General features: G+C 56.5%; 1 protein-coding gene across 1 annotated transcript; it reads left to right on the top strand.

Moving 5' to 3' along the window:
- The first annotated feature begins 2,069 nt into the window (after positions 1-2,069).
- DDN (dendrin) lies at positions 2,070-5,344 on the top strand. The gene is made up of 2 exons (XM_049627607.1): positions 2,070-2,278; positions 2,690-5,344. The coding sequence occupies exons 1-2, from the start codon at positions 2,070-2,072 to the stop codon at positions 4,599-4,601; spliced, it is 2,121 nt and encodes a 706-aa protein (XP_049483564.1). The 3' UTR covers positions 4,602-5,344.
- Positions 5,345-15,665: the final 10,321 nt, after the last annotated feature.

The following is a 15,665-nucleotide window of genomic DNA, read 5'->3' as shown; positions in this document are numbered from 1 at the left end:
ATATTGGTTCCTCCAAAGTAGGTTTCCTGATGGCACATGTGCAAGAGTTTCAAGGCATCTGTCAGGGCCCCCATCTTGGCTCTGGAGAAAGTCCCTGCTTTTGCATTCTCTTCTTCACAGCTTACAGCACATTCCCAGACTTGGGGGAGGGAGGCTTCCAAGTTATTAGAATTAGGGTATGTTTATGTGGGGGGGTGGTGAGTGCATGATGGAAAGGACAGATGTCTCCTTATGTCACATTCCATCATGGAGAGTTTGTCTAGGGAGGAGGCAAGGGCTTTAAAAAGCCTTAGGACTCGTGGGACCTAGGTGAAAGGAAGCACTGTGGAGCAAAGAGCCACCAGTGTGCAGAGCTGGTAGGTGTGTGAAGGGTCTGGGGAGGGGGGAGGGGCCTCCAATGGTTGGAATAGGGGCTGTTTGGGTTATTTTAAAGGTCCATACTGGGGAGCAGGGGGCCTGGGTTTGATTGTTCTGGTTCTCAGTAAGTCCATCTCTGCCCCACAACACCCTTCTGGCTCCATCTTCGTAAAAGGAAGGGTCTGTACCCAAAGGGCTGCATGATCTTTTGCCTCTCCCATTCTCCCCTAAAACCCAACCAATCAGTCTCAGAATCTGAGAATGGAATAGAAGGAAAGATAAGGGACAAAATTGAGGAGCCTCATAGCTTATTCTTACTTAGTCCTCTTAGAAGAGGCAAATTATCCCTTCTTCCTCAGCAACCATTGCCATACACACTCTTCTCCCACCTCCCTGCACCCGTCTCCTCCACTGGAGCTGCTGCCATGGTTGCCAGGCATGGTTGCTAAGTCTCTGCATGGAAGGGTTGGCGTGGGCTGTGCTGCCACTAACATTACCATGGTGAATCAGGGGACACCTGGTATAGGCTTGGGGGGAGGGATCATGTAGATGTAAGCAACACCTTCTGCCCCTGGGACAGAATGATCCTAAAAGGTGACCATCTTAAGCACCACTTCAGGTGGGGGGGGGGGGTAGTGAGCCAGGGATTGTGGCAGTGGTGAGGGGGAGCTCTACCCTGGGAAGTGGGGGCCACTTTTATCATTTCAGTTGCTAGGGGGTTGGTTTTGCCAAGAGAGCACAGTATTCCTCCTCCATCCCTTCTGAAAGGGTGCAAATGCATAACCACCGTGGTCTGTCCTCCATAAGGCTCAGCAGAGCTGTGTGGGCACAGAACAGTATGACCCCCAAGTCCTGGCTCCTGGATTGGGGGAGAGAGCCTGCTGCGGGGAGAGGGCTCCATAGGTCCCCAAGGACAAACATGTGGAACAGGAGTGTGGGACAGTTAGGATGGCCAAGACAGACTCCTGTGTGCAGCTGTACAAGCAGCCTTGGGCTGCAACACTGAGAGGGTAAGGAGTTAAGGGTGTGGAGGTTACCCTTTCTGGGCTTGGGGGAGGCAGCTCTCCCCCAGAGTCACATAAAAGCTGTGTGAAAACCACCGCCTCCTCCCTCCACCGCATGGAAGCTGGTTACTCATCTCTCTGCACCCGAACAGCCACTGCCGCTAAAAATAGACCCCCTGCACCCCAACCCCATGGAAACCAGCGGAGAGTGGCAGGCAAAGACCTTGACTTCCATTCCCATCACCTCCCTGTCCGGGAAACTGAAAACCGAGGCAGGAAGTCAGAGGCAGAACCCTGGTGGTCAGGCATCCCGACAAGAAGAAGAGGGAAGGATTAAAACGACAGGAAGCTTGAAGAAATGGGGGTGGGGGAGGGGCACCGTCAGCTTGGCAAGAATTAGAAGTCCCCTGCCCACTCACGCAGGTCCCATCAGGCTTGGGGGACATGAGCAATGGGAAGGGGCGCCCAATCCCGGGCCCCAGGGGGCGGCCGTGCACATGGGGGAGGTAACAGCGCTGTGCCGTCCGCGCCGCGCCGTGTCACATGCGCGCGCGCACACACACACAGACAGGCACACACGTGTGCCCGGGTATATATAGTCCCCAGTCTCTGGCCCCGTTCGCTCTGCAGTGGGCGCCGGCTCCTCGGGCTGGGAGGGGGCTCTCGGGGCGGGTGGGAGGGTGGGGGGCCGGGGTGGGGTGGGGCAGGATGCTGGATGGCCAGCTATTCTCCGAGGGGCCCGACAGCCCCCGGGAGCCCCAGGATGAGGAGTCTGGCAGCTGCCTCTGGGTGCAGAAATCCAAGCTGCTGGTGATCGAAGTGAAGACAATTTCCTGTCATTATAGTCGCCGCGCCCCTCCTCGACAGCCCATGGACTTCCAAGCCAGCCACTGGGCCCGTGGGCCCCAGAGCCGCACGTGAGTGAAGGAGGGGTGACGGGAAGAGAGTGGTGGGGCGGGGAGTGGGGTCCGGACCTCCCCGCAGGCACCAGCCAGTGCTGCTGGTCCCCCTTCTCTTTCCCACACCTCTCCCCACCCCATCCCGAGGGCTGGGGCCTGACTCGTCCCGCATTGTTTTGGGGGGCAGGAGTGGGTGTGAGGAAGGGCAAGAGGTGAGATGGGGCAGACGCTGTTAAAGTGTGCATGGAGAGATGGTGAGGAGTCCGGCTTCGACTTCAGCCCTAACGTATACGCACGTGCACACGCACACACACTCACACACACCCCTCCACACACCTGCCCCAAATGGTCTCCAGTGCTCCCAGCTCCCCGGATTTCGGCCCCCTTCCCCCACAAACTGCTCACCTGGGTTCCTGCTCATTGTCCCAGGTGTGGGCCGCGCTCGGGATCCCCTGAACCGCCGCCCCGCCGTCCCTGGGCCTCCAGGGTGCTGCAGGAGGCGACCAACTGGCGGGCGGGGCCCCCGGCCGAGGCCCGAGCCCGGGAGCAAGAGAAAAGGAAAGCGGCATCGCAAGAGCGGGAGGCCAAGGAGACCGAGCGAAAAAGGCGCAAGGCTGGTGGGGCCCGAAGGAGCCCCCTCGGTCGGCCCCGCCCGGAACCTCGGAACGCCCCTCGGGTGGCCCAGCCTGTAGGGCCCTCAGCTCCTTCACGACCCGAGCGCCTGGGGCTGGCGGGGCGACCGCCCCGTCCATCCGCGCAGCCTCAGAGCGACCCAGGGGCGGCGTGGGCGGGGCCCTGGGGAGGTAGGCGGTCAGGGCCCCCCAGCTACGAGGCACACCTGCTGCTAAGGGGCGCAGCCGGGACGGCCCTGCGACGACGCTGGGACCGCCCGCCACCCTACGTGGCTCCACCTTCTTACGAAGGCCCCCACAGGACCTTGGGGTCTAAGCGAGGCCCCGAGCCCTCCCAGGCGCCCGCCTCAGCAGCCTGTGCTCCGACTCCGGCCAGGACAGAGGGAGGGTTCACAAAGAAGAGGCTGGATCCTCGGATCTATCGGGACGTCCTCGGGGCTTGGGGTCTCCGACAGGGACGGGGTCTCCTGGGGGGATCCCCAGGCTGTGGAACAGCCAGGCCAAGGCTGGAGTCCGGCAAAGGGGCCGTGGAGAAAAGCCTGGGGCTGGCTAGTGCCGGCCCGAATAGTGGTAGTGACAGCCATCCCCAAGCCAAAGCTGCTGGGAGCCCAAGCTCGGAGACAGCTCCTGCGGGGTTGGCCGCTGCGACTCCCAGCCCACCGCGTCCCGCTCCCAGGTCCAGGCCCCGTCTCAAGGGCCCCGGGGAAGGGAAAGAAAGTAGGGAACAGAGCTGGCTCCCCAAATGCTGGATTCCCTCCCTTAAAAGGCAGCCACCGCGACATAGCCAGACCCTCCCCAGACCCTGGGCTCCAGGAGGCACTGGATGGAGAGAGTCCCTGGGTCATAGAGAGGGGGCAGGACCTGAGACCTTGGAGGGTTGGAAAGGGGCCCGCCGCGCCCACACCCTGCCCCGCAGCTCCCGCGGCCCTGCTCGGGGAGAAGGCGTCTTTGTCATTGACGCCACGTGCGTGGTGATACGCTCCCAGTACGTTCCAACCCCTCGAACCCAGCATGTACAGCTTCTGCCCAATGGGGTGCCGCGCGTCGGGGGGGATGCCCCTAACCAACCGAAGCCCAACAAGGAAGAGGTCGAGGGAGTCGCGGCCTTTCCCTCCCCATGCCAAAAACTGCTGTTGAGCAGTCGCCTTTCACACCAGCTCGGTGGGGGGCGAGGGTTCGAAGCTGAGGGCGGGAAGCCCCCGGACTCCTCCTTGGAGGAGCGCGCCTCCCGCATCTTGGGGCTCCCGGTTGGCGAAGTAAACCTGCAGGACGCCCCCACGCAGCCAGGTAGCCCAGAGCGCTCAGTCTTAGGCCCACCGGCTTCGGGAGGCGCGGGCAGTGCCGAGGGCTCGGAGGAAGTGGCGGCTGTCCCGCGGCTCGCGGGCCGGGGCTGGGCGCGGACCCCAGGGCCCTACGCCGGGGCCCTGCGGGAAGCCGTGTCCCGCATCCGGCGTCACACTGCCCCGGACTCGGACTCAGACGAAGCTGCGGAGCTCAGCGTCCACAGCGGCTCTTCTGATGGAAGCGACACCGAAGCCTCGGGCGCCTCCTGGCGAAATGAGCGGCCCCGGCCCGGGGAAGGCGGGAAGACGGCAGAGCTGAGCGACAGTATCCGAGAGATTCTAGATGTCATCAACCGAACCGAGGAGGCCTTCTTCGGAGAAAGGGACACTAAGGGGATGCCACAGGGAAATAGGGAGCAGCAGTGAGAGGCCCTTTCTTGTATTTGTGTTCCCCAACCTTTCCATCTTTGGGCCCACTGGTCCTCTTTCTTCCTCACAGACTTCCTTGTACCCCTTACCCATAGCCGTTCCCACACTTGAAATAGCAGCCGCCCGATTGAAAGGAAAGGGAGCATGTGGCAATTCATGGTTTCTTTTTTTCTTTTCTTTGTCCTTTCCTTTCTTACTTTCCTTTCCCTTCCTTTCCTTTCCGGGAGAGGCGAGGATGAGCAGTTGACTTTAATCCCTGCTCCATTCAGGGCACTGGGGTAAAATCTTCACCAAGGGCAGATGAACTAGTTGTGGAGCTGAGCAGAGAGACCTAGCCAGGACCAGGAGGGAGGGCAGGGATGGTATAGTCATAGGAGGGCAACTTAGGGTGGAGTCTCTGGGCTGGAGGGAGAAAGTGATGGAAGAGGCTTCTGAGTGCGGTGACCAGGTGACATAGAGGCCTTTGGCAGAAGAGGAAGGGACCCAGAAGCAGCCAGCAAAACAGGAAGAGGGCTTACTTTGGTGTCACAAGGCCCCAAACGAGGTTCCAATCCCAACTCTGACACTGACTGCTGGGTGACCTAAGGCAAGTCACTTCCCTTCTCCAGGCCTACTAATATGTAAAATGAGGGAGTCCTAACATCATCTCTGATGTTTTGGATCCTTGGGGGAGGATTTGTATCTTATCCTCTCCTCCACCGGCTGAGAAAGAGAATTAGGAATAAATGTACAGAGTCTGAGTGTCCCTGGGTGGCTTCATTTTCACCTGCACTCGTTCACAACTCAAGAGATTGTCCAAGGTTTGCAGAAGATCTGAGTGAGTGGCTGAGGGCTTCTATCCCAGTATCTTAGGTTTAGGTGAGGGCTCCCCAAAGCAGAGCAGGAGTGTGGCCTTGTCACTGTCCCTGGCCTGCAGTGGTCTGAGCTGGGGAGGGAAGGCAGCCAGTGAATCAGCTTGGGACCTCTTTAGGCCTTCCCCTTTTCCTCCTCTCCAGTGTTCCTTAGTGATGCTATGAATTGTTACCACAATTTCACACCCGGGTGGTATCACTCATCTGAAAGAACCCTGAAAATTTCTTGCATCTCTGCCTCTTCCAGAAACCTTGGCCAGGGAAGGAAGAGGGAGGCTGGTCCCCAAAAGCCTGTAGGTGTGGGGTGTGATACTCGCTGTAGCCACTATGGGGCGCGCGCAGGTCGCGGATTTCCCCAGTAGCTAATTCCCGAGTCCCCCGCCCCGTACCCAGGCACTGCTAGTTAACCAGTTGATTCCCAGTTACTGCGCGCCGGTCCCCCGCCTTCCAGCCGTGTGAGGTCGGGGGCAGTCCTCTGGCCTTCTAGACTTCTGGAGCGCGCGGAGCCCCTCTTTGTACTCACCCACGCCAAGTGGCTTGGGACCCAGACACTGAAGTCTTTTTTCTCTACCATCTTGGAGAGCTCTGTCTCTATTTACTAGCCATGCGAATTTGGCCAAATCACTTCACCTCCCTGAGCCTCAGTTTCCTCATCTGTCAAATGGGGGTTTATAAACACCTACCTCGCAGGGTTGTTGTGAGGATTTTATGCGATAATGTATGTAAAGCGCCTTGCACAGTGCCTGGCACACAGTAGGCGCTCAATAAATCTAAGCTTCCCTTTGTCCAATCTTGGCATGTTCTTCCTTTCACCGACCTACTCCCTCCCTCCGTTGTCCTTCCCCCAGGGTTCCAGTTTCTTCCCACTTGGTGGGGGGCTGGGGGGACTCCTTTCTTTGATGGAAACTCCCGGCTCAACCCTGTCTCCCCTAGTCCGGACTCTTCCTTCCTTGCCCCCCACCCCACCCCCGCTGGCTCTTCCCACTGCCCCGGCGCACTCCCCCCACCCCCCCATTCCGGGCAAGGGCTGAGTCAGCCTGGGTAAATTTAGCCGCCGACTCGCGGGCGCGGGGGCTTCGCCCAGACTCAGTCGCAGAGTCCTGGCCCGCCCGCCTCTGCCCCCATCCCTGCCGAGTCCACCAGCTCGAACTCTGCGTTCAGAGCCCCAGCCCCATTCTCAAACCACTTCTGATTTGGGTCTCCCGTTATCTCCATGTCACTCCCTACCCTCACCAGACAGACTAGGCAGGGCAGTTTGGGAGGTCGCGCTGGACCACAGCCTGTGGCAAGCTGACCTTGGTTCAGTGAAGGGGGGAGTGTCTCCTTGGGCTTCTGAACCTGAAGGGAGAGCATTGATCGGAATCACCCTGGAGAGCTCATCCCAGAACCTGCCCGAGACCCATAAAGTCAGGTTTCAAGTTAGCTCTTGCTGGGGAGGAGGTAAAGGAAGTGAGGTTCACCTCACTTTGGGCAGAGATCAGTTTCCTAAGGTCAGTCTACCTTCTACCTACAAGTCGATTCTAACTATTGAGCACTTACTGAGCACCTGAGAGGAACCGGGCGCTGGCTGGGTTGGGCTCCAGGAAAGGGAGGGGTAAGTAAGGCCTGCCTTACTGCCTTCACAATGGGGTGAAGATGAAAACACACAAATAACGATAGTAGTGAGCAGGGAGTGGTAAGTACTACAAGGAGTCAAACCAGGGAGATTGTATGGATTTTACGAGCTCAGGAAAGGCTCCCCGAAGGAGGAGACATCTGAAATAGAATCTGGGGAAAGGGGTTCCAAGCAGAGGGAAGAGCAAAAATGGGAGCACGGATATGGGGAAACAGTATGTGTAGGAAATTACCAAACGGTATGCTTAGACTGGAGTGGAGGGAACATTCGGAGCACTTGCGGAAGATAAAGGCAGGAGTGGAAACTGAGGGCACGCTGGGGTGAGGCTGGCCCACTAGGGAGAATGGGCCTTGGGCCTCTGGGCTTGAGAAGAGAATGGCCTTCAGGCCAGGAGGAAGACCGAGGAAGGCCAGGGCAGTGGTGAGAGCATCTGCCTGGAGTTTGCTACAGCCCAGGGGCTCCAGGCTCTTGGGCTAGTAGAAGAGGTGAGCCGTGGAGGATAGTGGGAGGTAGACTCCGCCATGCTGCGAAAGCCTCTTCGGGGCTGAACACCCAGGAGGCCAGGCTCTCAGAGCTCACCCACACTACTACCGTTACCAGAGAAATGGTGCAGTGTGGTGTTTAGCGCATGGACTCGGGGGCCTGGCAGCATGGCTTTAGATCTTGCCCCTACCTCACACCAGCTGTGTGACCTTGGGCAATTACTCAACCTCCCTGCGTCTTGGGGTCCTCAGTTATAAGATGGGGTTATTAATAGTGCCTTTCTCATAGGCCTGCGGGGAGGATTAAACGATCCAATATGTAAAAGCACTTAGAACCATGCCCGGCACATAGGAAGTAATACCTAAGCATTAAGCTCTGATTATGATTTATCTCTAGAGCTATTTCATTAGTATTTGGGGGTTTAGGAACAGGAGGATGGGGAAGTAGAGATAGGGCAAGAGGTGGGACAGGCAGCAGAGGCCAGGTCAAGAGGAGCGGGGAGGTCTGGGATGGAGAGAGTCCCTTGAATGGGTGAATGGTGTACATGGAACCTCTGGGTAGTTAGAGCCGCGATGCAACCCACACCCCTTCCCCAGGACTTCCTCCATCTTTGCCTAAGGGTGGAGTCAGCGCCAGCTGCTAAAGATCTGGGGAGAAAGGGATAGAGAGGAGGAGAGGAGTGACTGCAGGTCTGGGGGCCAGCCCTTGGTGAGCCATATCTCAGACTGGCCCTGCGTGGCACTGTGGGTGGGAGGCTGGAGGCTCCCTGCTGCGAAAATGACTTCTAAATCTGGCTGCGTCTGCCAGCTGGTCAGCCTTGAGACGGAGGCCACAACCACCCCCAACCTTGGGACAGCCTCACAGGTCAGGTGTAGGGACAGCAGACGCAGGAGGGTGTGGTCAGGTTGGGGCAGCAGGACACTACCCTCCCAACAGCCAGGTTCTTCCCGGGAAGCCCTTTTCTGTTGTCCCAAACGGGGCCCAGTTAATATGGCCTTAAAGGCCCAGCGGGCCCCTTCCCCTTTCAGACTCTCGCGGGAGCCCTGGAACTTCCCTAGATCAGTCACAAATGGATAACAAAGAACCAGGCTGTAATTATGGGACTTTAGAGGATTCAGGGTCAGGAGTGTGCGTCTGGGGTATGAGGAGGAGAGAACCAGGAGAGTTCTGGCTGGACCTGAGTCTATAGGGAGTGTGCAAAGTGTGCCTGTGGGGAAAGGTGAGCATTCACTCATTCATTTGTTCACTCATTCATTAAACATGTGTGCCAGGCCCTAGGGACACACAAGAGACTCAGACCTGGTTCCTGTTTAAAGGGAGCTTCCGGTCTAGGGTGAGATCTCTATCTCTGTGTGAGATAGGGCAAGGGATGTGGGAGAGGAAACCCACAAAGGCATTACAGTGTAGACTGTATACATAATATATGTTAATGAAGGCCTTCTTGAGGATCCAGGCAAGCATGAAGGAAGGAGAAGGTCCCTGACTATGACTTCTGGGAGTGGGAATATACCTAAGGACTCTGAGAGATGGGTTACTGAGGGTGAATTTGTTAGTGAAGGAAGACTCAGTCTGCCTACTGTCCTCTCCCCTGCATGTCTTGGCATGGGGTGGGGCTTCCTCCCTTGGAGCCCCGGATACTACATGGCTTTTTATGGGTACTTTTTAAAAAATTTATTTATTTATTTTGAGAGAGAGAGAACAAGAAGGGGAGGGGCAGAGGGAAGGAAAGACAGAATCCCAAGCAGGCTCTGCACCATCAGTGCAGAGCCCGATGCGGGGCTCGAACCCACGAACCATGAGATCATGAGCCAGGGTCAGGAGTCAGGGACTTAACTGACTGTGCCACCCAGGTGCCCCTTTATGACTCCTTTTATTTTATTACTTTTAAAATGTTTGTTCATTTTTGACAGAAAGAGCACGAGCAGGGGAGGGGCGGAGAGAGAGGGGAACAGAGGAGCCTAGGCGAGCTCGAGCTCGAGCTCCATGCTGACAGTAGTGAGCCTGATGACTCGAACTCACCAAACGTCAGATTGCGACCTGAGCTGAAATCAGACGCTTAACTGACTGAGCCACCCAGGTGTTCCTTTTTGTGTCCTTTTAAAGAATAGCTGCTTCCTGCATCCATCTATCCATCATGCATGCATGCATCCATCTATACATCTCACCTGTCCATTTATCCAGCCAGCTACCAATCCCTCTGTCATCCATTCACCCATTTATCCATCTGTTCGTTCATCCATTCACTCATCCATTCATCCATCCATCTCTTCTCTTAATGAGGACATATGATATGCCTAGCTCAGTGCTACAAGGAATGCCAAGCACAGAGCCCACAGTCCTCGGGAAGGTGGAAGCCTAGTAGGAGGACAGGAAACACGCAGATAACCATCCATGGGACAGCCAGTACATGCTGTTCATGAAAGCCCTACCCAGAAGCTGCTTCAGGAGGCAAGGCCACTTTGCCAAGGGGTATGAGAAGGGCTGAAGGTAGGGAGGGACACCTGAGATGGGTTTCAACAGGGGGAGATGGGGAAGAGGTGCTTTCCAGGGCATGAGCAAAGGTAGAGAGGTGGGAAAGCCCAAAGCTTTCACGGGGAACAGAGTCAGTGGGGAATTCAGAGGAGCAAGGACCTTGGAATGATGTGTGTGAGCCAAATCATGAAGTGTCTCTGGAAAGCAAGGATAAAACGTTTGAGCTTTAGCGAGAGGGATTGAGGAAGAGGGGAGGGGCAGAGAGGTTTTGAGCTGCAAATGTCCCCGTTGCCTCCTCAACACCTATAGCATTGTTTTCTCTGCTGCTTGATCACGGCCTTCGTTGGTCTTGTTATGTTGTGGAATCTCCTGCTGGACCATAAGCTACTTAAGGGTAGTGCCTTTGACTTAGCTCTGTATCCACTACAAGCTGGGCCTGGAGCAGGCTCCCAGCAAATGCTGTCAGCGGGTAGGAAGAAGTGATAAAACTGTGTAACAGGAACACTGGCACAGCAATTCAGGGTCAGATAAATGGGAGGAGAGGGGGCTGCTGCCTGGTGTCCTTCCAGCCCCCACTCCAGCATAGGGATAAACCCCCGCTTTCTTTGCTGGTCTCTCCAGGAGCTCTTCCAAGAGGCACCACAAGGTGGCGCTGTTCTGACTGTAGTTCTGTGTTCGGCCAAGGTCCTTAAAATGTTTGCAGTTGGAGGAGTGCCCATCCAAGAACTGTCCCTGGATGGTCTAGACATTTCCTTCCAGCAAGTGCTGAGACAGAATGAAAAGGCTAAGTGCAGCTATGGAAAAGCAGAGCCAACAGACCCCCAACCCCACTGCAAGTACCAGCCTCATGTATCCATTCATTCATGTGACAGTACCTACTATGTGTCAGGTACAATGTTAGGCTCTTGGAAAAACAGCAGTGAACAATCATAGTCCCTGCCTTCAAGAGCTTGACATCTAGTCTTAACCAAAAACCAAATCTTTTTTTTTTTTTTGCTATCGTTCTCTTTCTTTTACACACACACACACACACACACACACACACACACACTCGCCAAGCCAATCCCCTTGACCTGGGAAGCCATCTCCATGAGAAGTCTACTCTTTGGCACTGTTCATCCCTCCAAATCCGAGTTTCTCCCTATGGTTGCTGCATGGCCACATGAGTGTGACCCTTAGATGCTGCCTCCTTGGATGACTCCTCTTGCCCTCTCGGAGCTCCCTGACCAGCCCTTTCCTAGTCTTTCTCCCAACCTCCCCCATCACATCCACAGCCACACTGTCAGCTTTAGAAGCTCTAGGGACCTCCTGAGAGTACATCTGCTATGGATTAGGGCCTCCTAATATTCTAGACCTCTGGAGGTTATAGGAACATGACCACTCATGTGGATCCACAGAAGGACCCTATGAGATCCTGGTGTCACCAGCCCAGAGGTAAGGAGCTGGAGTGTCCAGAAAACCAAAGAGCTCAGAAACATGCCCCTCTGTGGCCTGGGGGCTCTGCCAGCCAAACCTGTCCCTAGACAGGCTGCCTTCTTTTTCTCATCTACTTTGGCGGGGGGGGGGGGCAGGCCTCTCCCTAGCTGTGACTCCATTGTGGTGGCTGTGGGAGACACTGGTTGAGAGGTGAAGCATTGTGGGACATTGTCCACTTTCCCAACATGCTCCAGGGCCCAACTTAGCCCTTGGCGGGTTTGGGAGAAGAGAGGAGGGAGGGTTGGTGCTGAGAGTGGGAGCCAGGCCCATCGAGGTCCCGGGAGTGAATGCCGCATTGTTGGCCAGGCCAGAGTCACAGATAATTACCTCAATTAGTGACAATGGGAGAGTAATAAATACAGGCTTAGTGTCTCCTACCCCACCAGGGCTCCGAAGATTAATCCAGGCTGACGGGCGGGCCCTGAAAGGCGTGATGGACAATTCATTAAACTCCCCAAATGCCGCACAACCTGGGCGTGAAGGCTGAGTTAGCCCCCTGGGGGCTGCGCCTTTGTCCTGATTGTGTGTCTCCGCCGCAGCAGAGCCGGGCAGCCCCCAGAGAGCGGGGAGGTGAGTGGGGCTCCCCCAGCCGGGCCAGGCGGCGGGAGGATTAGGCCTTGGTCCGGCCCTGGTTGCCCTGGCACACCAGCCCGGCCGGGCTGGAATGTCCGTGGGGGGGAGCAGGCCGAGCGGAGGGGCGGGGCCGACAAGGTGGGGTAAGGGGGGCACACAAAACCGGGGGCAGGAGGAGTTAATTAGACGCCAGCCGAGGAGGGCGAGGGGCCACAATAGGGCCGAGGGGCCGCCAGGGACGGCCCCTTCACTTCCGAGGATTAATAGGGAGGAGGGAGAGGGGAGGGGTTCAGCCCTGGGGGAGGAGAACTGGAAGCTTCCCAGGGTGGCACTGCCCCCTTTTGCCCAGCTTGGCACCTACTTGGCAAGTGACTGGGAGGCAGGAGGCTCTGGCAGCCTGGGCAGGTGGCCCCCAGCATCCCACAAAGTGGCTCTTTCTCCTGGCATGGCGCCTGCATTGGGAGATGATTGAGCAGGAGGAGAAAAAGGACCCTTCATTTATCTGGGGAGTAATGGAAGCAGGAATGTTTAGGGGCCCTGCACTCAACACCCTCCACCTCCACCAACCTACTCTGAGGCAGAACCAGGAAGGAGCCTGAAGCTTTACCCTTTCTGATGAGGCTGCCGGGTTAAAGCCAAGAAGTCCATAGAGGGACTGGTGCTGGTGTGAACACACGGGAGCCGGCCACTGTGCGTGCGTGCACATACACGTGCAGACACTTGTGCTCACAGGTATTTTGATGCCCGGGCCTGGTGCTCAGCAGGCCGTCAGTCAACGCCTGTTGAATGAATGAATGAACTCTGGTTTTGCTGAGGGTAAGTGAGTGTGAGAAAGAGGAGTGATGCCGGGCTGCACCGTGACACGGGGTGGCCTTGGGCCCTTTCCTTCTGAGGTCCTCAGTGTGGCCCGGGAAGGATGGAACCCCACCTCTGAGCAGATGAGCAAATGCCCAGGAAAAATGAAGTGGTGGGGGTTCCTTCCCTTTGAAAAGGGCAAAAAAAAAAAAAAAAGTGCAGTAGCCTCTTGGAAGCCCCACTTCCTCCTGTGCCCCAGGAACAGCCCTGGCTCCTCCCTAGGAGCCACCCCACCCTATCCCCTCCCAGGGAATGACAAGGGAGCGAGTTGGCGGCAGTTCCCTGGGCATATTTATAACCTGCTGCTCGCTCACCAGCGTCTGCTTTTAGCCCAGACGGGGGAGGGGGCAGGGGGGTGGTCTGTCTCATGCTGGGCGCCCCGGCTGGGTGTGGAAAGAGTGAGTAAGGGTGAGTGGTGGGCAGCTCTGTATGGATATTCCTGCTCACACCACAGCCAAACAGCTTATTTTCTCCTCATTTTGTTATTTTTCTCCCTCTAGCCTGGAGAGGAGGACTGAGCCAGCCTGAGGTGGGGAGGGGGGGGTGCTAGACCCTGGGGTATTTGCAGCCCCACTGACAGGGTTTTTCCAGGGTGCGTGTGGCAGGGTGTGTGTGGTGCCGGCTTGCTGACCCCCTGGGGACTGCGCAGGCCTGCCGTCTCACTCCTCTCAGCTTTTCCGCTCCCCCCCCCCAGGGTATTTCAGGACTAGTGCCTCCCTCACCCGCTGAGGCCAACCATGTGTCCGGGGTCCCTGGCAGCCTCAGATCCCCCTGGGTGTGTGGCACCTGGCACCTGAAGATCAGAAGTGGGTGGAAGGGTAGCCTGGGTGGATAGGGCAGAGCTGGGGCATCAGGCCCATTCCTGACAACACTTGCCTATGGTGATACCTTTCCAGGCACAGCCCTTCGTGAGAATGGCACAGGTGATCATAACATGAAAAAGAATTAGCTTCTATGTAATGCTTTGCAGAGATCCCACACCCCTTTTGCTTGCCCCCCGCCCCCCCCCACACACATACACACCTTTTTTCTTGGTGCATGGCCCCTTGAGGGCCCAGCCTCATTCTGCACTTCCTTACCCACTTTGAAGTCCCCGCCCCTGGAAGCGAGGGCTCCCATGCAGAGGACTGATTCTGGGAGTCTTTCATCAAACCTCATGGGTGTGCAGAGGGCTTTACACTTCGCTGAGCCTTCACTGCACTCCCTTCTTCGTCTGACAATACCAGTCAATGTGCTTGATTCCCTGGCCACCCTATAAACTTCTCCAAGTAGGCACGAGGGCTCACGCATCCCTGTATCCCCAGCCTTTGGCACACGCCTGGCACAGAAGAAGCGTCAGCAAGTGTTCAAGTGACCAGAGTTTTCACGTACATGACGCTCATCTGAACCTCACCACCTTCTTGAAGGAGAGGACTAAGCACTGGCAACCATCCCTGTTCAATCGACAAGGTAACTGAGGCTGAGAAAACAACAGATTTGTTGAAAGGCTAATTAGGGCCAGAACAGGATTCGTTGCTTCCCTTTACCCTTCTTCAGCCCTTGTGTGTCAGTTCAGCTCAGAGGCCCCAGCTTCTAGGCCTGAAAGCTGATACCCATTCCAGCTCTTGGAGTTAGGAATCAGGTGAGAGTGCTTGGGGACAGCTGCCAACCCTTCAGCTCCCCAAACGCTGCCTCTCCCCAACTCTGGGCATCGTCCAGTAGGGGCCCAAGCCCCCTCTCCTGCCTCTGGCATCCCATTCACTTCTTGCTTTGGGAGCTGGGGGATCTAATAATTCATTGGATTATAGACTGGACATTCTCTGCAGGGGGTTCTTTACTGGAAACCCAAGGCTTATGAGAGGTGCCTTCTACCCCGGATCAATAAGGTTTCTACTCCTCCCCCTCTGCTGCCCATGAGAGCTAAGCTGGTGCTGGCTTGGCAGATGGAGAAAAAGGGAAAGGGATGTCATTGCAGGGTTGAGCAGCTCCTGGCTCCACTCCCCTACCCCCACACATACCCCAAAGGCCAACAGGGGTCAGAGTTCACACATCCAGGGAGAGGTGGGAGGCAGCTACCACAGCAAAAGAATCCTAGGGAGAGGGGGAAATTCTCCAGCCATCTGGGATCAGTTGCTGCCCTTGGGGGGTGGGGTGCTTCATAGCTCCCCTGCCCTTTAGGTCCTCCCCTGGGGGGAAGTTTTAGGATTAGGGACAAGCGTTAGAGCTTAGGAAGGGGTTAGTGTTGTCTGAAGTTAGGGTTAAGGCTAAGGTTAGACCTAGATCTAGGGACGGGCAGAGGATTAGGGTTAGAGATAGGTTCAGGGCGTGGGCAGGATTAGTACTCCTGCCGACTCTGGTGAATGTGCACATGGAGGTATGAGCGTTATTAGTAACAGTGCTCTTTCAGGCTCTTTATGGGAATGACTAACTTAATGGTGTGGTTATGGACCACACTTGGGTTTCCTTCTGGTCACATTGGTTTAAGCCCTAGCCTCTAGTTGGATTCTAGCCCTCCAGCTCCCTTCTTCTCCCCCACTGTCGTCTCTGAGCTTTTGGGTCCAGTGCTAGAACCCATCACCTGTCACCTGGATCCTCCTGAGCCCCAGGTTGGGAGCTGGGGTCCTAATAAGGACGTGATAAGGCCCTAATAAGCCGTGACCACAGCTGAAGCCAATAGGCTTCAGGGGCCGAAAGCTCTACAGCAGCACCCTTTCTGCTTGGCTTTCTCTTCTTTGGTTTCTTTTCAGAACAGGGTCA

The sequence above is a fragment of the Panthera uncia genome, chromosome B4 (genome assembly GCF_023721935.1).
Source record: "Panthera uncia isolate 11264 chromosome B4, Puncia_PCG_1.0, whole genome shotgun sequence".
Lineage (NCBI taxonomy): Eukaryota > Metazoa > Chordata > Mammalia > Carnivora > Felidae > Panthera > Panthera uncia.
The sequence above is the reverse complement of the archived record's forward strand: the minus strand, read 5'-3'. Positions and strand labels throughout refer to the sequence as shown.

Coding starts and splice junctions, on each gene's coding strand:
- DDN (XM_049627607.1), top strand. CDS start 2,070: ATGCTGGATGGCCAGCTATTCTCCGAGGGGCCCGACAGCCCCCGGGAG. Junction 2,279..2,689: donor CGTGGGCCCCAGAGCCGCAC/GTGAGTGAAGGA, acceptor TCATTGTCCCAG/GTGTGGGCCGCGCTCGGGAT.